The following is a 14,202-nucleotide window of genomic DNA, read 5'->3' on the forward strand; positions in this document are numbered from 1 at the left end:
CAAAAGAGAGGCAGGCCGAACCTACAGCCCGCTGAACATGAAGAAGCAGACCACGCAGAGAGTACAGCCAACCATCGGACCATTCGGACGCCTCTGAGCGCCGGAACCACCGATGCGCTACCAGCGTCGACACCACCAGAAGAAGCTCCACCGTTCGCCTACAATATCACAGAGAAGCATCGTTTTCCAACCCTTCAAAATCTGCAACGGAATTAGGTTCATACTTCGTAGTGGTCTTCTGGAACTTCTACTTCGTAGTTCATACCATCAGCATTTTAGCCTTTTATGTAGCTGCAGAGTTTAGGGCCCTTTGGGCATAAATTAATTATATATCACTATAGGAGTATAGGGTAGTTTTTATTGTACCATTTTATGCATCAAACATAATAGCTGCAAGTTTATCATAGTTCACCCTTCTCAAGCCACCCCTTGATCATATTTTTTTTTTCAGTTGATCATGATCTTGAAAAGGTCAGTCATCGATTTAGATAATCAGGATTGATGAACCCTTTTACGTTTATGTTGATTCAGCTTGATTTTTACTCATGATTCATGAAGCTAATTCAGCATCAGACTCATCAGTGCACTTCTGTCTCCAAGCTTTACATTTTGGTGTACTAACCATGCTGTCCGTGCAGGTTTCTGCAGTGAGGAGTAATGAGGGTTAGTACCTTATTTAGCTATTGGCTTTCAATTTGGTCTTTCAAAGTGGTACTTCCATACCTGTTTGGGATACTCTTCTTGCTTCCTTGAAACAAACAGAGTCAAATATCATCATACTATCGCATCTTTTGCAATTAATTTGTCCTGGCACGTTTTTGTGTAAAACTCCTGCATATTTAAAAGAGTTAATGGTGCCTCTACTCATTATATGTGCTACAGATTTTTATATTGCAGCAGAAACAGTTGGGCTACTTTCATGTAAGAATAAATGCAGTATTGTGAGGGATAACTTTGGATGTCATATGACTCATATCAATTCGGACAAGACTTTTTCTCACAAATAGAGTAAAAAAAATCTTGAGAAATCTCATCTCTTTGACTACATTCATGAAGCCCTGTTCTTTGCCAACCCGAGGCTTTCTCAACATAAAAGTTCTCCCATTGTTTCACTTTCATACCTGAAGTAGAGAATACAATTAAACTAAAATGGCTTCAATTATCAGTCTTGCCCTTCAGGAGAAGAATCCAGGCTTCAACAAGGCCCTTCAAGATGGGAAGCTTGTAAGTCCAAATTTTAACCGTTTACAGTGGAAAGCTTTGCTTCATTTTTGATCTCATTTAAGCATCAAAGATGAAACCTTACGATTTTCTATTCTAATTTTATTAAGATCATGTTCTTGTTCAATTCTAATTGTGGTCTAATATTCCTGAACTCTTCACATGCATGCATAGTCTATTGTCTGTAGTTAATCTGATTTTGGTTTTTTATTGGATACTAATTTTAACTACATTGTTCTTATTATCAGCTTTTAAGTGAATTTTCTAACAAATTACTGATCCCTTGTGTTAGATTTATGGTGTAATCACTTGTCTGTAAGTTGGCTGCTTATGCATGATTTATATACGATAATTAATTATTTAAGCATTTATATTATTTTTTGTAGCTAAAAACTGGTTTGTTTATGTGGTTAGTGCTCTTAAGCAATCTAGATTTGGGATTTGAGAATTGGAAAGATATAAAAGCTTGTTATAATGTGATTGTAATTGCCATGGACATTAACTGCTCGGTGGCCAATTACGCTGTTCTGCCTTTGAAATTAGTTCAGACTTGAGACTGATCCTAATTATAATTTCACCTCTAGCTTTTAGCTCCAAATTTTTGTTCCCCTTTGAATAATTGTGCACTTTGCTCGCCTAATTGAGAAAATTTAGTTTCAACTTGGTTGCTTCTATTATTTGCCTACTCCGTCTGTCTCTGTTTCTGCACAAACAATGTTGTCTACATCTGTAATCCTGTATGCTATATAAAATACATGAACACCATAGTAGTTTGATAAAGTTCTTAACTATAGGAAATCCAAAGTTTTGTTGCAATGAAGTATGGAAATTTCCTGGCACGCTCAGTGCTTCTCAAGGTCCCAAATGGAGCAATGTGGCCAGTAAAATTGACAAGGTCTGTTAGGAGCACTTGGTTAGAGAAGGGATGGCTAGACGTTGCCAAGTTTTACTCCCTAGAAGAAGGATAAGAGCTATGAAAGTTTTGATTCTTGTTTTCTTGTAGGCATTTTTAATAAGAATCGTATTGAAATCAACTATCCATTTGAATGAAGTCAGCATGAAGAATCCAATTTAGGTGGAGGCATGCATGAATATTTGGTTTTGTTCACTTGTGTGCGTTTTTACTTTCCTTATTGGGATTCTATTATTTCTTGTGATACTTTACTTGATCAAAAATGGACAAGAAATGGTGTTAAATTTTCACGAGCTAATACTTTCAAATCCAAATGTCCATTTTATGTCATCAAGCTCCACCCCACATACCTAACACACCACTTGGTAAGAATTTTTCAACAGATCCAAACTTCTGTGTAATGTAAACACACATACTTGATACTTTACACCTTTTCTTACACAACTTTACTGATGTTTGCAGCAAATACCTATATCATTTGCCAAAAAATATATCTGCAGCTTAGGTGAGACTGAAAAGGTGAACCTCCGAATTCCAAATGGAGAAACTTACTCTGCTGAAATCAGTGTCAAGAATTATGTCGGATGCAACGATAGTGCAAAAACTCGGGGCGGACTGGGCGGTTGGATTAAACTTGCACGAGACACTCATCTGCATGTCGGAGATGAAATTGTTCTTGAGATGATAGAGCAGCAACCTAAAATTACATTTAAAGTTCATATATTCCGAGCTTAGAATATATAACAGTTTTAGGACCTTTGCTGCATTATGTGAAACCATAGTGTATGTCACTTACTTCTATCAGGTCATCGAGCTCATCAGTTCTTAGGACTGGACATCAACAGGTCGTAATGTTTATGGAATGCTACAATTTGCTGATAAAGCATATTTTCCCTACTGTCAGCATCATCATGAATTGAGTTATAGCTTACCACCTGAGTCGACTAAGAAACAAAAATTAAGATTACTTCATGTCAAAACTGGGTTGCTTTTATGTCTCAAATGTTTTTTCAAACATTTGCATCAGAAGATGACGAAGGAGATTGCAATCTCCTTTCTATTTTTCACTGTTAGAAATTCTTAAGATTTGCATCAGAAGATGATGAAGGGGATTTTTTAGTCTGGCATTTAGTCTAGTTGCCAGAATTTGAAATACCTCTGTGTGTTTTGGTCAAAAGAGAATTAGATATACCTAAATACTAGTATGGTGTCATTGGTGTGGGAACTTTAATGACAAAAAAATCATATCATGTCCCTACACCTTGATGTGACATGCTATTAAAAATCTCTTGCATTTATTTTTATCCTTAATTTCTGACTGTTTTTATTTTTATTTTTCCACACATGGATACTAGAGTGCATAGTTTTGCAATTTGCTACAGGGTACTGAATCAGAAAAAAAATGTTGCACTAAATAGGCATCTACTTTCTTTCCTTTCCAAAAGCTGTATGCATCCCCTTCTTCTTTTACCATTGTATATCTACACAACACATTTCTGCAGAATATGAAATTAAATTTTCATTCATGTGATGATTACCTACACAACACATTTCTGAAGATTATTAAATTAGATTTTCATTCATTTGATATTGATGTGCTGATGTAAAACATTAACACCCTATCTTCTATTCATTCAAGGCCTGAGTCACTCTTCTGCAATCTTACTGCACACCAAGACCATTACATTTATTGTTTTACGATGCAGTGTAAAAAGATGTCTGCTTCTGGATCCTCTATTAGAAACTATTCAAAGGTGGACTGATGAATATAAATGACCTTGAGAAACTTTGGTTTTGTTTGATCGATGAGAAGATGATACAATAGTTGGTCTATGACTATCAAAGTATATATTCTATGAAATGTTTTCAAGAACTTCCATTATAAAATTTAAAATCATTTCAACATGGAACAGATGTCTGCATTTCTAGTACTGGTCTGGTGCATTCATTCTTAATGTTGTAGCTTTTACATGTAAACCTGAAGTGAAACCTAAGTTGTTTTTTTTTCAAGAACTTAAGATTAATTTATGACCAAGTATATATTCTCCTTTTTCATGTGTAGTTTATTGGTTCATCACTTCATCCACAACCACAAATTCTAAAAAAATTGTCTTGATGTTTCCACATTTGATCCTATACTTCTAAATTCACGACCAAAGCTTTGAAAATTGAAACTTATCTTAGAATTGCAGGTTTGGACCCATTTTTATCTTTGGTTGGTCATTTACACATTGGATCATACAGAGATGTCCAAGTACTGCATATTACTGTTATCAGATTCTGAGTCAGCTTATGGAATATTAATTTTTTTTATTTTAGCAATCTTTTTGTAAACAAATTACCAAAATAAATAAGTAAAAAATCATTTTATACACAAGATTTTTGCAGAGCTTTTACACCTTGTACTAGTAAGGTCATCTCCAACCCATCCTTGTTAAGGGCTAAAAGCCTAAAATTTAGCTCTAACCATCTCCAACCCATCTAGTTAAGGGCTAAAATGTTATAATGAGAGGGCTAAAATGCCCTTAATAATGTCTTGTAGCCCTTTGAGTGAGATTTGATTTGATTTGTTTATTCAATAGGTCTCCCACATTTAATTCTCATTATCAACTACATATAATTATAATTATTATTTTATTAACACAATTAATTTAAAATTTGATGATTAATACAATTAAATTTAATTTTGATGATTTATAAAATTAATTTTATTTCTTGTTGATTTGTAAATTTAATTTTAACTTTTATTGATTAGTAAAATTAATTTTAATTTTGATTATTAATACAATTAATTTAATTTTAATTTATATGATTAATAAAATTAATTTTAATTTTAATTGGTTAATACAATAAATTATTATTTTCAGGATTAAAATTATGAATGGATTAAAGAAAATAATATCAACCCTACTATATTTCCCTATTTGAAGAAAATGTACAACCTCACTATATATGACAACACACTTGATTGATCATTCTTTCCTTTAAGTTATTCGACATAAAATGTAGATGAATTCCCAAAGTCATTGCTTTATTTCCTTTTATTTTGTTAAATATATACTATCATGTTAAATATAATTGAATGAGAGAAGTGAGAGGCAATAATAATTTCAATTAAAATATGTAATAAAATGTTGGAACTAATTTCTTAATTATGAAAATAATTTATTTACTTGAAATAAAAATCTAATACAAAATTATATTACTGAAACATATAATAACAACCTCAAATCTTAAAATAGATTTAGGACTAAAAATTTAGCCTTATGGATTGGAAACGGTTGATGTCATACCGATAAATAGTTCAACTTTTCAGGATTAAAATTTTAGTCTTGGAGCTATTTTAGCCTTTGCAATTGGAGATGGCTTAAAACTAAGAATGCATGACGGATAGTATTGAAAACTCCACCTGTAAACAATATGTATCAAGTTCTCTCTCTCTCTCTCTCTCAGTTTCGATTTTTTTTGTTATTTGCAGACAGAAGCCCCCATAGTTTTCATTGTTAGATACTTCTGATCAATGGCTTCTTCGAGCAGGAGTAAGAGAAGTGCTATAGGAGTTGTCTCTCCAAGCTTCTTCAAGGCTGTTGTCGATGAGGCTCTTGAAAATGGGTCTGACGGGGTGCTTGTAAGTTTGAACCCGTGCTTTATCTTTGTCATAATCTGCTATTTTAAACCTTTGCTGCTTCATCTTGTTTCCACTTCAAAGTTGGAGAATTTTCATGTTCCTGGCTTATGATCTGTTTATTAATGTTTCCTATTGTACTATACTGATAGTGTATCATATGTCATCTTCTTCTCCATTAAAATGAGCTATTTGTTGGTTTTTGTATTATTATCCTGCCTGTCAAATGCTTTGAAAGTAAGTTACAATCTTTAGGGTTAAACTCTTTAAATTTTATGAAAAATTGATAGGATGAGGTATACTTATAAACTGGTTGTCATGTGACTGTAAATATTTGACTACAAGTGAAAGAAACTGGCTATTGATTTGAAGTCTGATTTATATTTACTTGTCCACCGTCTTTTTTCAACTCCATGCCTTTCTTCTTCAAATCTTTGAAGAGCACTTATGCTTAGCCTGCCTGACTGGGTAAAACAGTTAAACCAAAGCATATCAGAATCATATGTCCGATAATTTACCACAGCATTTGTGTTTCTGTATGTTGAAAACTAAAACGATTGTCGATTGGGGATATTTTGAAATGATCCTCTATTTTCTGTTAGCTGCACATATGTGTTTGCATGCTCTACATCTAACTATGAGGAAGTTGTTCATTATAGAAAACCCCTCGATAAACCTCCTGTAGTATCCTGCCAAACCGAGGAAACTACGTATCTCTGTAGGGTTCTTTGGACGACTCCAATTCTTTACTGCCTCCACCTTTGACGGGTCCACTAGTACTCCATCTTTTGAGACAACATGACCAAGGAATTTGACCTCTTCTTTCCAGAACTCACACTTCTCTAGCTTGGCATACAGTCTCGCCTCCTTCAAGGTCTGCAACACTGTCCTCAGATGCACCACATGTTCTTCTTGTGTCTTGGAGTATATCAGAATGTCATCCACAAACACCACAACAAACTCATCCAAGTACGGGCTAAATACTTGGTTCATCAAACTCATAAAGACAGCTGGTGCATTCGTTAGACCAAATGGCATGACGACAAACTCATAATGTCCATACCGGGTCCTGAAGGCTGTCTTCGATATATCTTCTTCCTTCACTCTGAGTTGATGATAACCGGATCTCAAATCAATCTTAGAGAACACAGTAGCACCTTTGAGCTGATCGAACAAGTCGTCAATCCTAGGTAAGGGATACCTATTCTTGATGGTCACCTTGTTCAGCTCTCTGTAGTCCACACATAACCGCAAAGAACCATCTTTCTTCTTTACGAACAAGACAGGTGCTCCCCAAGGTGAAACACTAGGTCTAATGAACCCTTGGTCTAATAGCTCATCAATCTGCACCTTCAACTCCTTAAGTTCATTCTGCCCCATTCTATATGGCGCATTTGACACAGGTGCTGTACCGGGTACTACATCAATGCAGAAATCTACCACTCTTCGAGGTGGTAGCCCCGGTATCTCTTGGAATACTTCACCAAACTCAGATACTACCACAATGTCTGCGATAGATACTTTCTGATCCACTGACTCCACATGTGCCAAAACTCCTGATCTCATGGCGTTATCAGACTTGAGGCAACGATAACGAAACACTGGCTCTCCGGGTCTATGAAAGGACACCACCATGTCAAAAAAATCAATCACAGCATGCTGTGGTCTCAACCAATCAATCCCCAAGATCACATCATAAGTGTGATCTGGAATCACAATCAACGAAGCAGAGAACTCTCTACTTCCAATCAATATAGGACAAGCTTTGCAGATTGTCTCTAACTCAAGTGACACACCAAGGGGTGAAGTGACACATAAGGCGTCCCCGAGAGGTGTAGGAATCAATCCTAGCATCTCCACTACTGAACTAGCAATGAATGAATGCGATGCTCCCGTATCAAACAACACTCTAGCAAGGTAGTCAAAAAGTGATAATGTACCTTCCACTCCTGTGTCTCGCTGACCCACTGCGAACACTCTAGCTTGGCCCGCTGGTAGCTGTCTCTGCGGCCGTTCCTGTCTACCCGGAAGTGGTCGGGTACAATCTCGAGCTATGTGTCCCACTTGCCCGCACCGGTGGCAGCCTGCTCTCTTCGGTTTCGGACATGCTGAGGCGTAATGTCCCATCTCATTGCAGCTATAACACCTCACTGCTGCTAATGGTCTGACTGGTGCTGCTCTGATAGCTAGGGGTGGCGCCCTTATCGGGGCCTGATAGTGGGGTCTTGGCCTCTTCCATGACCTATCCTTCGGCCCTGAGTGCTCGCTGCCTGTATAGACTGCCTTGCCTTTCCCCTTTGCATCTCTGTTCCCCGCATCACCTGCTTGAGTCTTCTCTGCTTGCTCCAAACTCATAGCACTCTCAAATATCTGTTCCCGTGAAGTCAGGCAAAGGACTGATATCATGGTCTTGTACTCTTGTTTCAGCACATGTAGATACTTCTGAGCTAAAGCAGTCGTACCCATAGGCCTGACATACCGATACAGCTGCGAGAATCGAGCATCATACTCTCTAATGGTCATACCTCCCTGTACCAATGCCAGAAACTCCAACTCTAAGTCCTCCTGTACTGAGGCTGGAAAATACTTCTCTCGGAATATGGAGGTGAAACCTCCCCATGTGAATGTAGACACATCCACAGTCTGTCTCATGCTCTTCCACCAATCTAGAGCATCACCCTTGAGAAAGAATGTAGCTATCTTTCTCTTCTCAATCTCTGTGCACTCTATCATCTCAAAATAAGTCTCCATACCCTCGATCCAATGGTCAGCTACCATATGATCTAATCCCCCATGAAAAGTCGGAGCTGACAGTGCACTAATATCCTTGATCAGCTTCAACACTCGACCGTCATCTCTAACCGCAGGAGCTGGCTCATCCTGCTCCTCCTGCGGAGCAGCCTCCTCATAGAGGTTCTCCACGTTGCGGACTCGAACTGTGGCCCTACCTCGACCTCGGCCTACCTGCTCTACCTGTGGAGCAGCCTCCTCATAAAGGTTCTCCACGTTGCGGACTCGGCCTGTGGTCCTACCTCGACCTCGGCCTCTCGCCCGTCCTCGGCCCTTATCAGCGTTCATCACCTTCAAACAACGAAACACTTTGTCAATACTTGTGAAATCTCGAATTCAACTAAAACAGATGCAATAGGTATTAGCATGAAATTTCAGGATAAGATGAATCATCGAAGTATCATCACGATACTTCTCGGAGGACCAAACCATTAGGTATGGCTCCTAAAACACTCTCGCGTACCCGACGACACATCAATACCGAGGAGCATGTGATGGGAGCCCGCCTGCAGTCGGATCATCGCTCCTGGATGGTATTGATAATCGCCAAATACGCACTTAGGCTCTGATACCAACTGTAACGACCCCAAAATTTCGAGCCTAAAAACTCAAAATTCTAAAGTCGTTAAACACAAATAATCTCAAATAAATCGAAATCATTAAAGTGTAACAGCGGATCAATTCTGAGTTCTCAATACAACTCAGACAACCAATTATTACAACCCAAATTATAATCCATACACAAAATGGAAATGTAATAATCCTCACAAATCTCACAAATGGAAATACACAAATCCTCACACACGAATCCATGCTAAAATCTCACCACAAGTAGGATCCGAACGACTTCGAGCCTCTGTAGTCGTCACTCAACCTCCGCTAATCAGTACCTGCGGAATTATCCCCTACACCATTGAATTGGTGCACCGGGATTGTAAACACAAACCCGGTAAGCTTATAGCTCGTATGAGTAAAATCACAATACAGTTCGCATATCAATATATACGAAAGATCACAAAACAACAAATATAAATGCCCTCATGAGTCAATAGTCAGCCCATCTGGTCGACTCAAAGAAATATGAAATAAAATGCTCATGAGGAAATTAAGTAACCCTTCTGGTTACCCAAAGCATTTATAATACGGGTACCAAGAACGCTGGTACACATCTGTTACCCCTCTCGTAATACACCGTTGATATTGGATAGCCACCCGCTACCCAACATCCAAAATACACCGAGTACCCATGAGCAGATAACCACCCGTTACCTCGCATGCAGTACTAAGGCAGACAGACTAGAGCTCTAACTGTATCGTAACTTTCGCCCGGCCAAAGGCTAGGTTTCGACTTGCCAAACACGTACAATAATCTCACATCATATTGTACCAAAAATCAGGTCCAAAGACAATTCACATTTTAACAATCTCAATGTTAAAAATCACGTACAATAATCCCACATCATATTGTACAATTCAAATCACATGCTCAATATAATCACAATAAAATCATAACAGTATATTATATAGCAAACTATATATATTCGTACTTATTTACCATTTATACAATATATATATAATCCACTATATCTTATACATGTCATATTTCACTACACATGCTCATTTCTCACTTCCGTCATCAAAATGACTATTTTTAATGAATTAAAAACAGTACGTAATTTAATGAACTATATATATAATATGTACTTATTACCATTATACTGTATATATGTAGTCCACTAAATTATATACATGTTGTAATTCATTTGATAAACACACTTGCAAAAATGTTGAATCACCACGAGGGTAGATTCGTAATTCAGTGAGATTTTACTCACCTTATTGACTTGAGCGTGAATCCCTCAATTCCCGAATATAATTCCTTTCCTCGCATTTAACGATCACCTTAAAAATATAAGAAAAGAATTTAGGATCGTTTCGTAACCTTTAAATGCCGAAACAGTAATAATCGGTTACTGTTCAGCAATTTTCGGTTTTACGAAGTTACTGTTCACTGTTACTATTCACGGTTACTGTACAAATATACGATTTATACGTATTTCTGTACGTATAAATATTATATACGTATTTCTGTACGTATAAATATTATATACGTATTTCTGTACGTATAAATATTAATACGTATTTCTGTATGTATAAATATTAATACGTATTTCTGTACGTATAAATATTAATAAGTATTTCTGTACGTATAAATATTATATACGTATTTCTGTACGTATAAATATTAATACGTATTTCTGTACGTATAAATATTAATACGTATTTCTGTACGTATAAATATTAATACGTATTTCTGTACGTATAAATATTAATACGTATTTCTGTACGTATAAATATTAATACGTATTTCTGTACGTATACGTACGATTTAAATGTAAATACAAATTCAGTAAATAAAATTTACTAAATTACCCTTTTACAAAATTACTTTTTACATTTACTGAAAGTAATTTATATTTACATTTACCGAAGGTAAAATTTAATTACATTTACCGTAGTAAATAAAAATTACATTTACCGTACACAGTAAATTACCAAAATACCCCTTCAGTCAAAACTAATTACACCGCCTCACACGGCGGCGCGTGAGGCACACGCGCCACATCCGGCCGGCCGCGCGTGGGGCCCACGCGCCGAGGCTAACCACGGCGCGTATCACGCCACCGCCGCCCCAAATCTCTCCTTTTCTTCTTCCTCCTCCCCCCCGCGGCCTCACGCCGCCTCATACGCCCTCCCACCAACCTCACGCGCCGCCTAAAGCGGCGGTAATCTCCCCTTTCATCTCTCCGTCCGATCTCCACCAAATCAACCCAAAACAATCAAAATCTCACAACCAATTCATCAATTTCATCGATTCTTACCTTTCTTGAAGCTAAGGACTCCGATTTGGGCACCGGGAGTGGTCGAATCGCCGGTGATGCTTTGATTCCTCGGGGAGGACTTGAATCGCGGGGTTTTTGCCCCTTAGTCGATTGCAGAGGCTCCAAGGGCGAGGATAAGCGTCGTGGTGTTGTGCCCTCGCGTCGCCGAAGTGGCGCTCGGTGGCGATGAAGCTTACGGCCTCGGGTTGGAGTGTGGAGGCTGACGACGGCGCGAGGAGGTGCGTCGACCTTGGGGTTTGTAGAGAAGAGCCGTGCGACGCGATTGGGAGGGGCGGTGTTCGTCACGGCAGCCTGGATGGCGAGATCGCCGGCGTGGGAGAAGGATCGGGGAGGGAGGGAGTCGCGAGGAGAGAGAGAGAAAAAGGAGGCGGGCCGAATGAGGGGTTTCCAATTATGGAAACCCTAATTCATAAATGCTCTATTTATACTAGTTTCCAAATCGGAAACTAACTTCCGACGTTAATAACTCTTACGTACGACGTCCGATTTGAACGTGTCACATACTCACGAACTCGTATCGACGAGCTCTACTACTTTCGTGAAGGAAGTTTTCGCAACCGAGCGATGGAATAAAAGTCGATAAAAACGTTCGGAAACTTAACGTTTTTCTTATTAAACGCTCTCGGAACGTTTCCGTTCCCGTTTCGTAGCGTTTGCAACAATCATATTCATTTAAACTGAAAATCATGTCTTTATAGAACTCAAATTAATTCGAACAATGTATTTGAAATTTAGGGTTATTACACCATGCCCAGTAAATTTTATAACTGCACATTTCACTTTATACAAACTTACAAAGAGCCAGTAGTTTATGTCTGAATAGTATCACCCCTAAAAGAGAAACAGAAGTCATAACAAAATGGCTGTGATCATCTCTTCCTTTACAACCCTTGGTAGGCAGAAATGACTTTTTTTTTTTCAGCATAATCTCACTTGCAAATTGTGTCTTTACCACAAGCGTCCAAAACTGTTGCTTCCCAAGCTTCGCAACATAATTGCATATTTATGTTACTTAGTTCTATCAGTTCTTAAAACTAGACATCAACAGGTCGTAATGTATATGGAATGCTTCAATTTGCTGACAAAGCAGATTTTCCCTATTGTTATTGTGTGGACAATTTTTATGCACCCAAAGAACCTCTTTTTACTGTCGTCATCATCATGAATTGAGTTATATGTCACGTCCCTATTTTGGGATTGTCGATCGTGGGCTGCTGGTTGAAAGAACTTCATGCATATATGAGATTTGCTCCAAGATTCAATGTGTGGGAGATATATGGCTGCTCCTTCCGAGGGGTTCAAGCATGCCGACCCGGTTAAATTCGGAGAGCTTGTTGCTAGTCGAGGACTTAACGTCAAAGAGGCGAGTTGGCCGCCCTACACACATGTAGGGGTCTGGAGCCGATCCCCTGATGAGCCCAAGGCAGGGCGAAACCAGTGTATTGCCCCGTTGGATAAGGCTGGCTCCATGGGGATGGAGCGCCACATGGACGAAGTGTGGCAGCCGAATGGCTAGGTCCGTGACAAGTGGTATCAGAGCCACCTCAACATCGATGTCGTTGTGTTCGCCAAGCGCTCACACGTGTCGCCGTGTCCCCAAGATACGGGGGGCTCCGCGGGGGACTCGAGTAGGCAGGGTCGCCTCCAGGGGGGAGGAACGGACGAGAAGATCCGTGGCAATGTCCAGGACAAGAGAGATCCGGCGCGAAGTCATTGTTGGGTGGAAGATCTTTGGGAACTCCTTTTCGTCGCTCTAGGCATCGCGGGTGCACAAGGGATGCGCGGGCCACAAGGGAGGATGCTGTGTACGAGGACGTACACCAAGTTTGGTGGGGGAGGATGTCACGTCTCTATTTTGGGATTGTCGATCGTGGGCTGCTGGTTGAAAGAACTTCATGCATATATGGGATTTGCTCCAAGATTCAATGTGTGGGAGATATATGGCTGCTCCTTCCGAGGGGTTCAAGCATGCCGACCCGGTTAAATTCGGAGAGCTTGTTGCTAGTCGAGCACTTAACGTCAAAGAGGCGAGTTGGCCGCCCTACGCACAGGTAGGGGTTTGGAGCCGATCCCCTGATGAGCCCAAGGCAGGGCGAAACCAGTGTATTGCCCCGTTGGATAAGGCTGGCTCCATGGGGATGGAGCGCCACATGGACCAAGTGTGGCAGCCGAATGGCTAGGTCCGTGACATATAGCTTACCACCTGATTGCATTTTTGTCTCTCAAATGTCTTATCAAACACATTGTAAACTCCTTTCTGTTCTTCACGTCTTCTCAAGATAGAAATTCTTATGATTGTTTAGTCTGGCATTTACGCTAGTTTCCAGAATTTAAAATACCTGTGTCTTTTGGTCAAAAGAGAATTAGATGTACCCAATGGTGTCATTGGTGTGGGAACTTCAATGGACAAATAAAATCATGTTATGCTCCTACCTACAACTTGATGTGACCTGCTATTAAAAATCTCTTGTATTTAATTTTATTTTTAATTTCTGACTGTTTTTCTTTTAATTTTTCCGCACATGGATAATAGAGTGCATAGTTTTGCAGTTTGCTACATGGTACTTGTTGATGTTGTGATTACACTTGATTTAGTACGCCGTATTCCTTGTGGATGTGATACACCGTACTCCTTGTCTTTTCCCTGTCACAAGTGGCACACGTCGTCAAAGTAGAGACCGCGACGGCGTGGTCTTCAACTCTCCGACACTTAAGTTAGAGTGATGGTAATTTATGTAGAGTTACAGTAG

General features: G+C 39.1%; 1 protein-coding gene across 5 annotated transcripts; it reads left to right on the top strand.

Moving 5' to 3' along the window:
- Positions 1–441: 441 nt before the first annotated feature.
- LOC126786043 (B3 domain-containing transcription factor VRN1-like) lies at positions 442–2,936 on the top strand. 5 transcript variants are annotated; one of them, XR_007671162.1, is made up of 3 exons: positions 442–663; positions 1,167–1,224; positions 2,597–2,936. XR_007671162.1 is itself a non-coding variant. In XM_050511745.1 (3 exons), exons 1-3 carry the CDS (start codon positions 658–660, stop codon positions 2,867–2,869), a joined length of 324 nt encoding a protein of 107 aa, XP_050367702.1. In that variant the 5' UTR covers positions 442–657; the 3' UTR covers positions 2,870–2,936. The 5 variants fall into 5 exon arrangements, 3 of the variants coding, with proteins under 3 accessions (XP_050367702.1, XP_050367703.1, XP_050367701.1); XR_007671161.1 differs by lacking the exon at positions 2,597–2,936 and adding an exon at positions 2,016–2,301; XM_050511745.1 differs by having other exon boundaries at positions 1,180–1,224.
- Positions 2,937–14,202: the final 11,266 nt, after the last annotated feature.

Source organism: Argentina anserina, chromosome 3, assembly GCF_933775445.1.
Source record: "Argentina anserina chromosome 3, drPotAnse1.1, whole genome shotgun sequence".
Classification (NCBI taxonomy): Eukaryota; Viridiplantae; Streptophyta; class Magnoliopsida; order Rosales; family Rosaceae; genus Argentina; species Argentina anserina.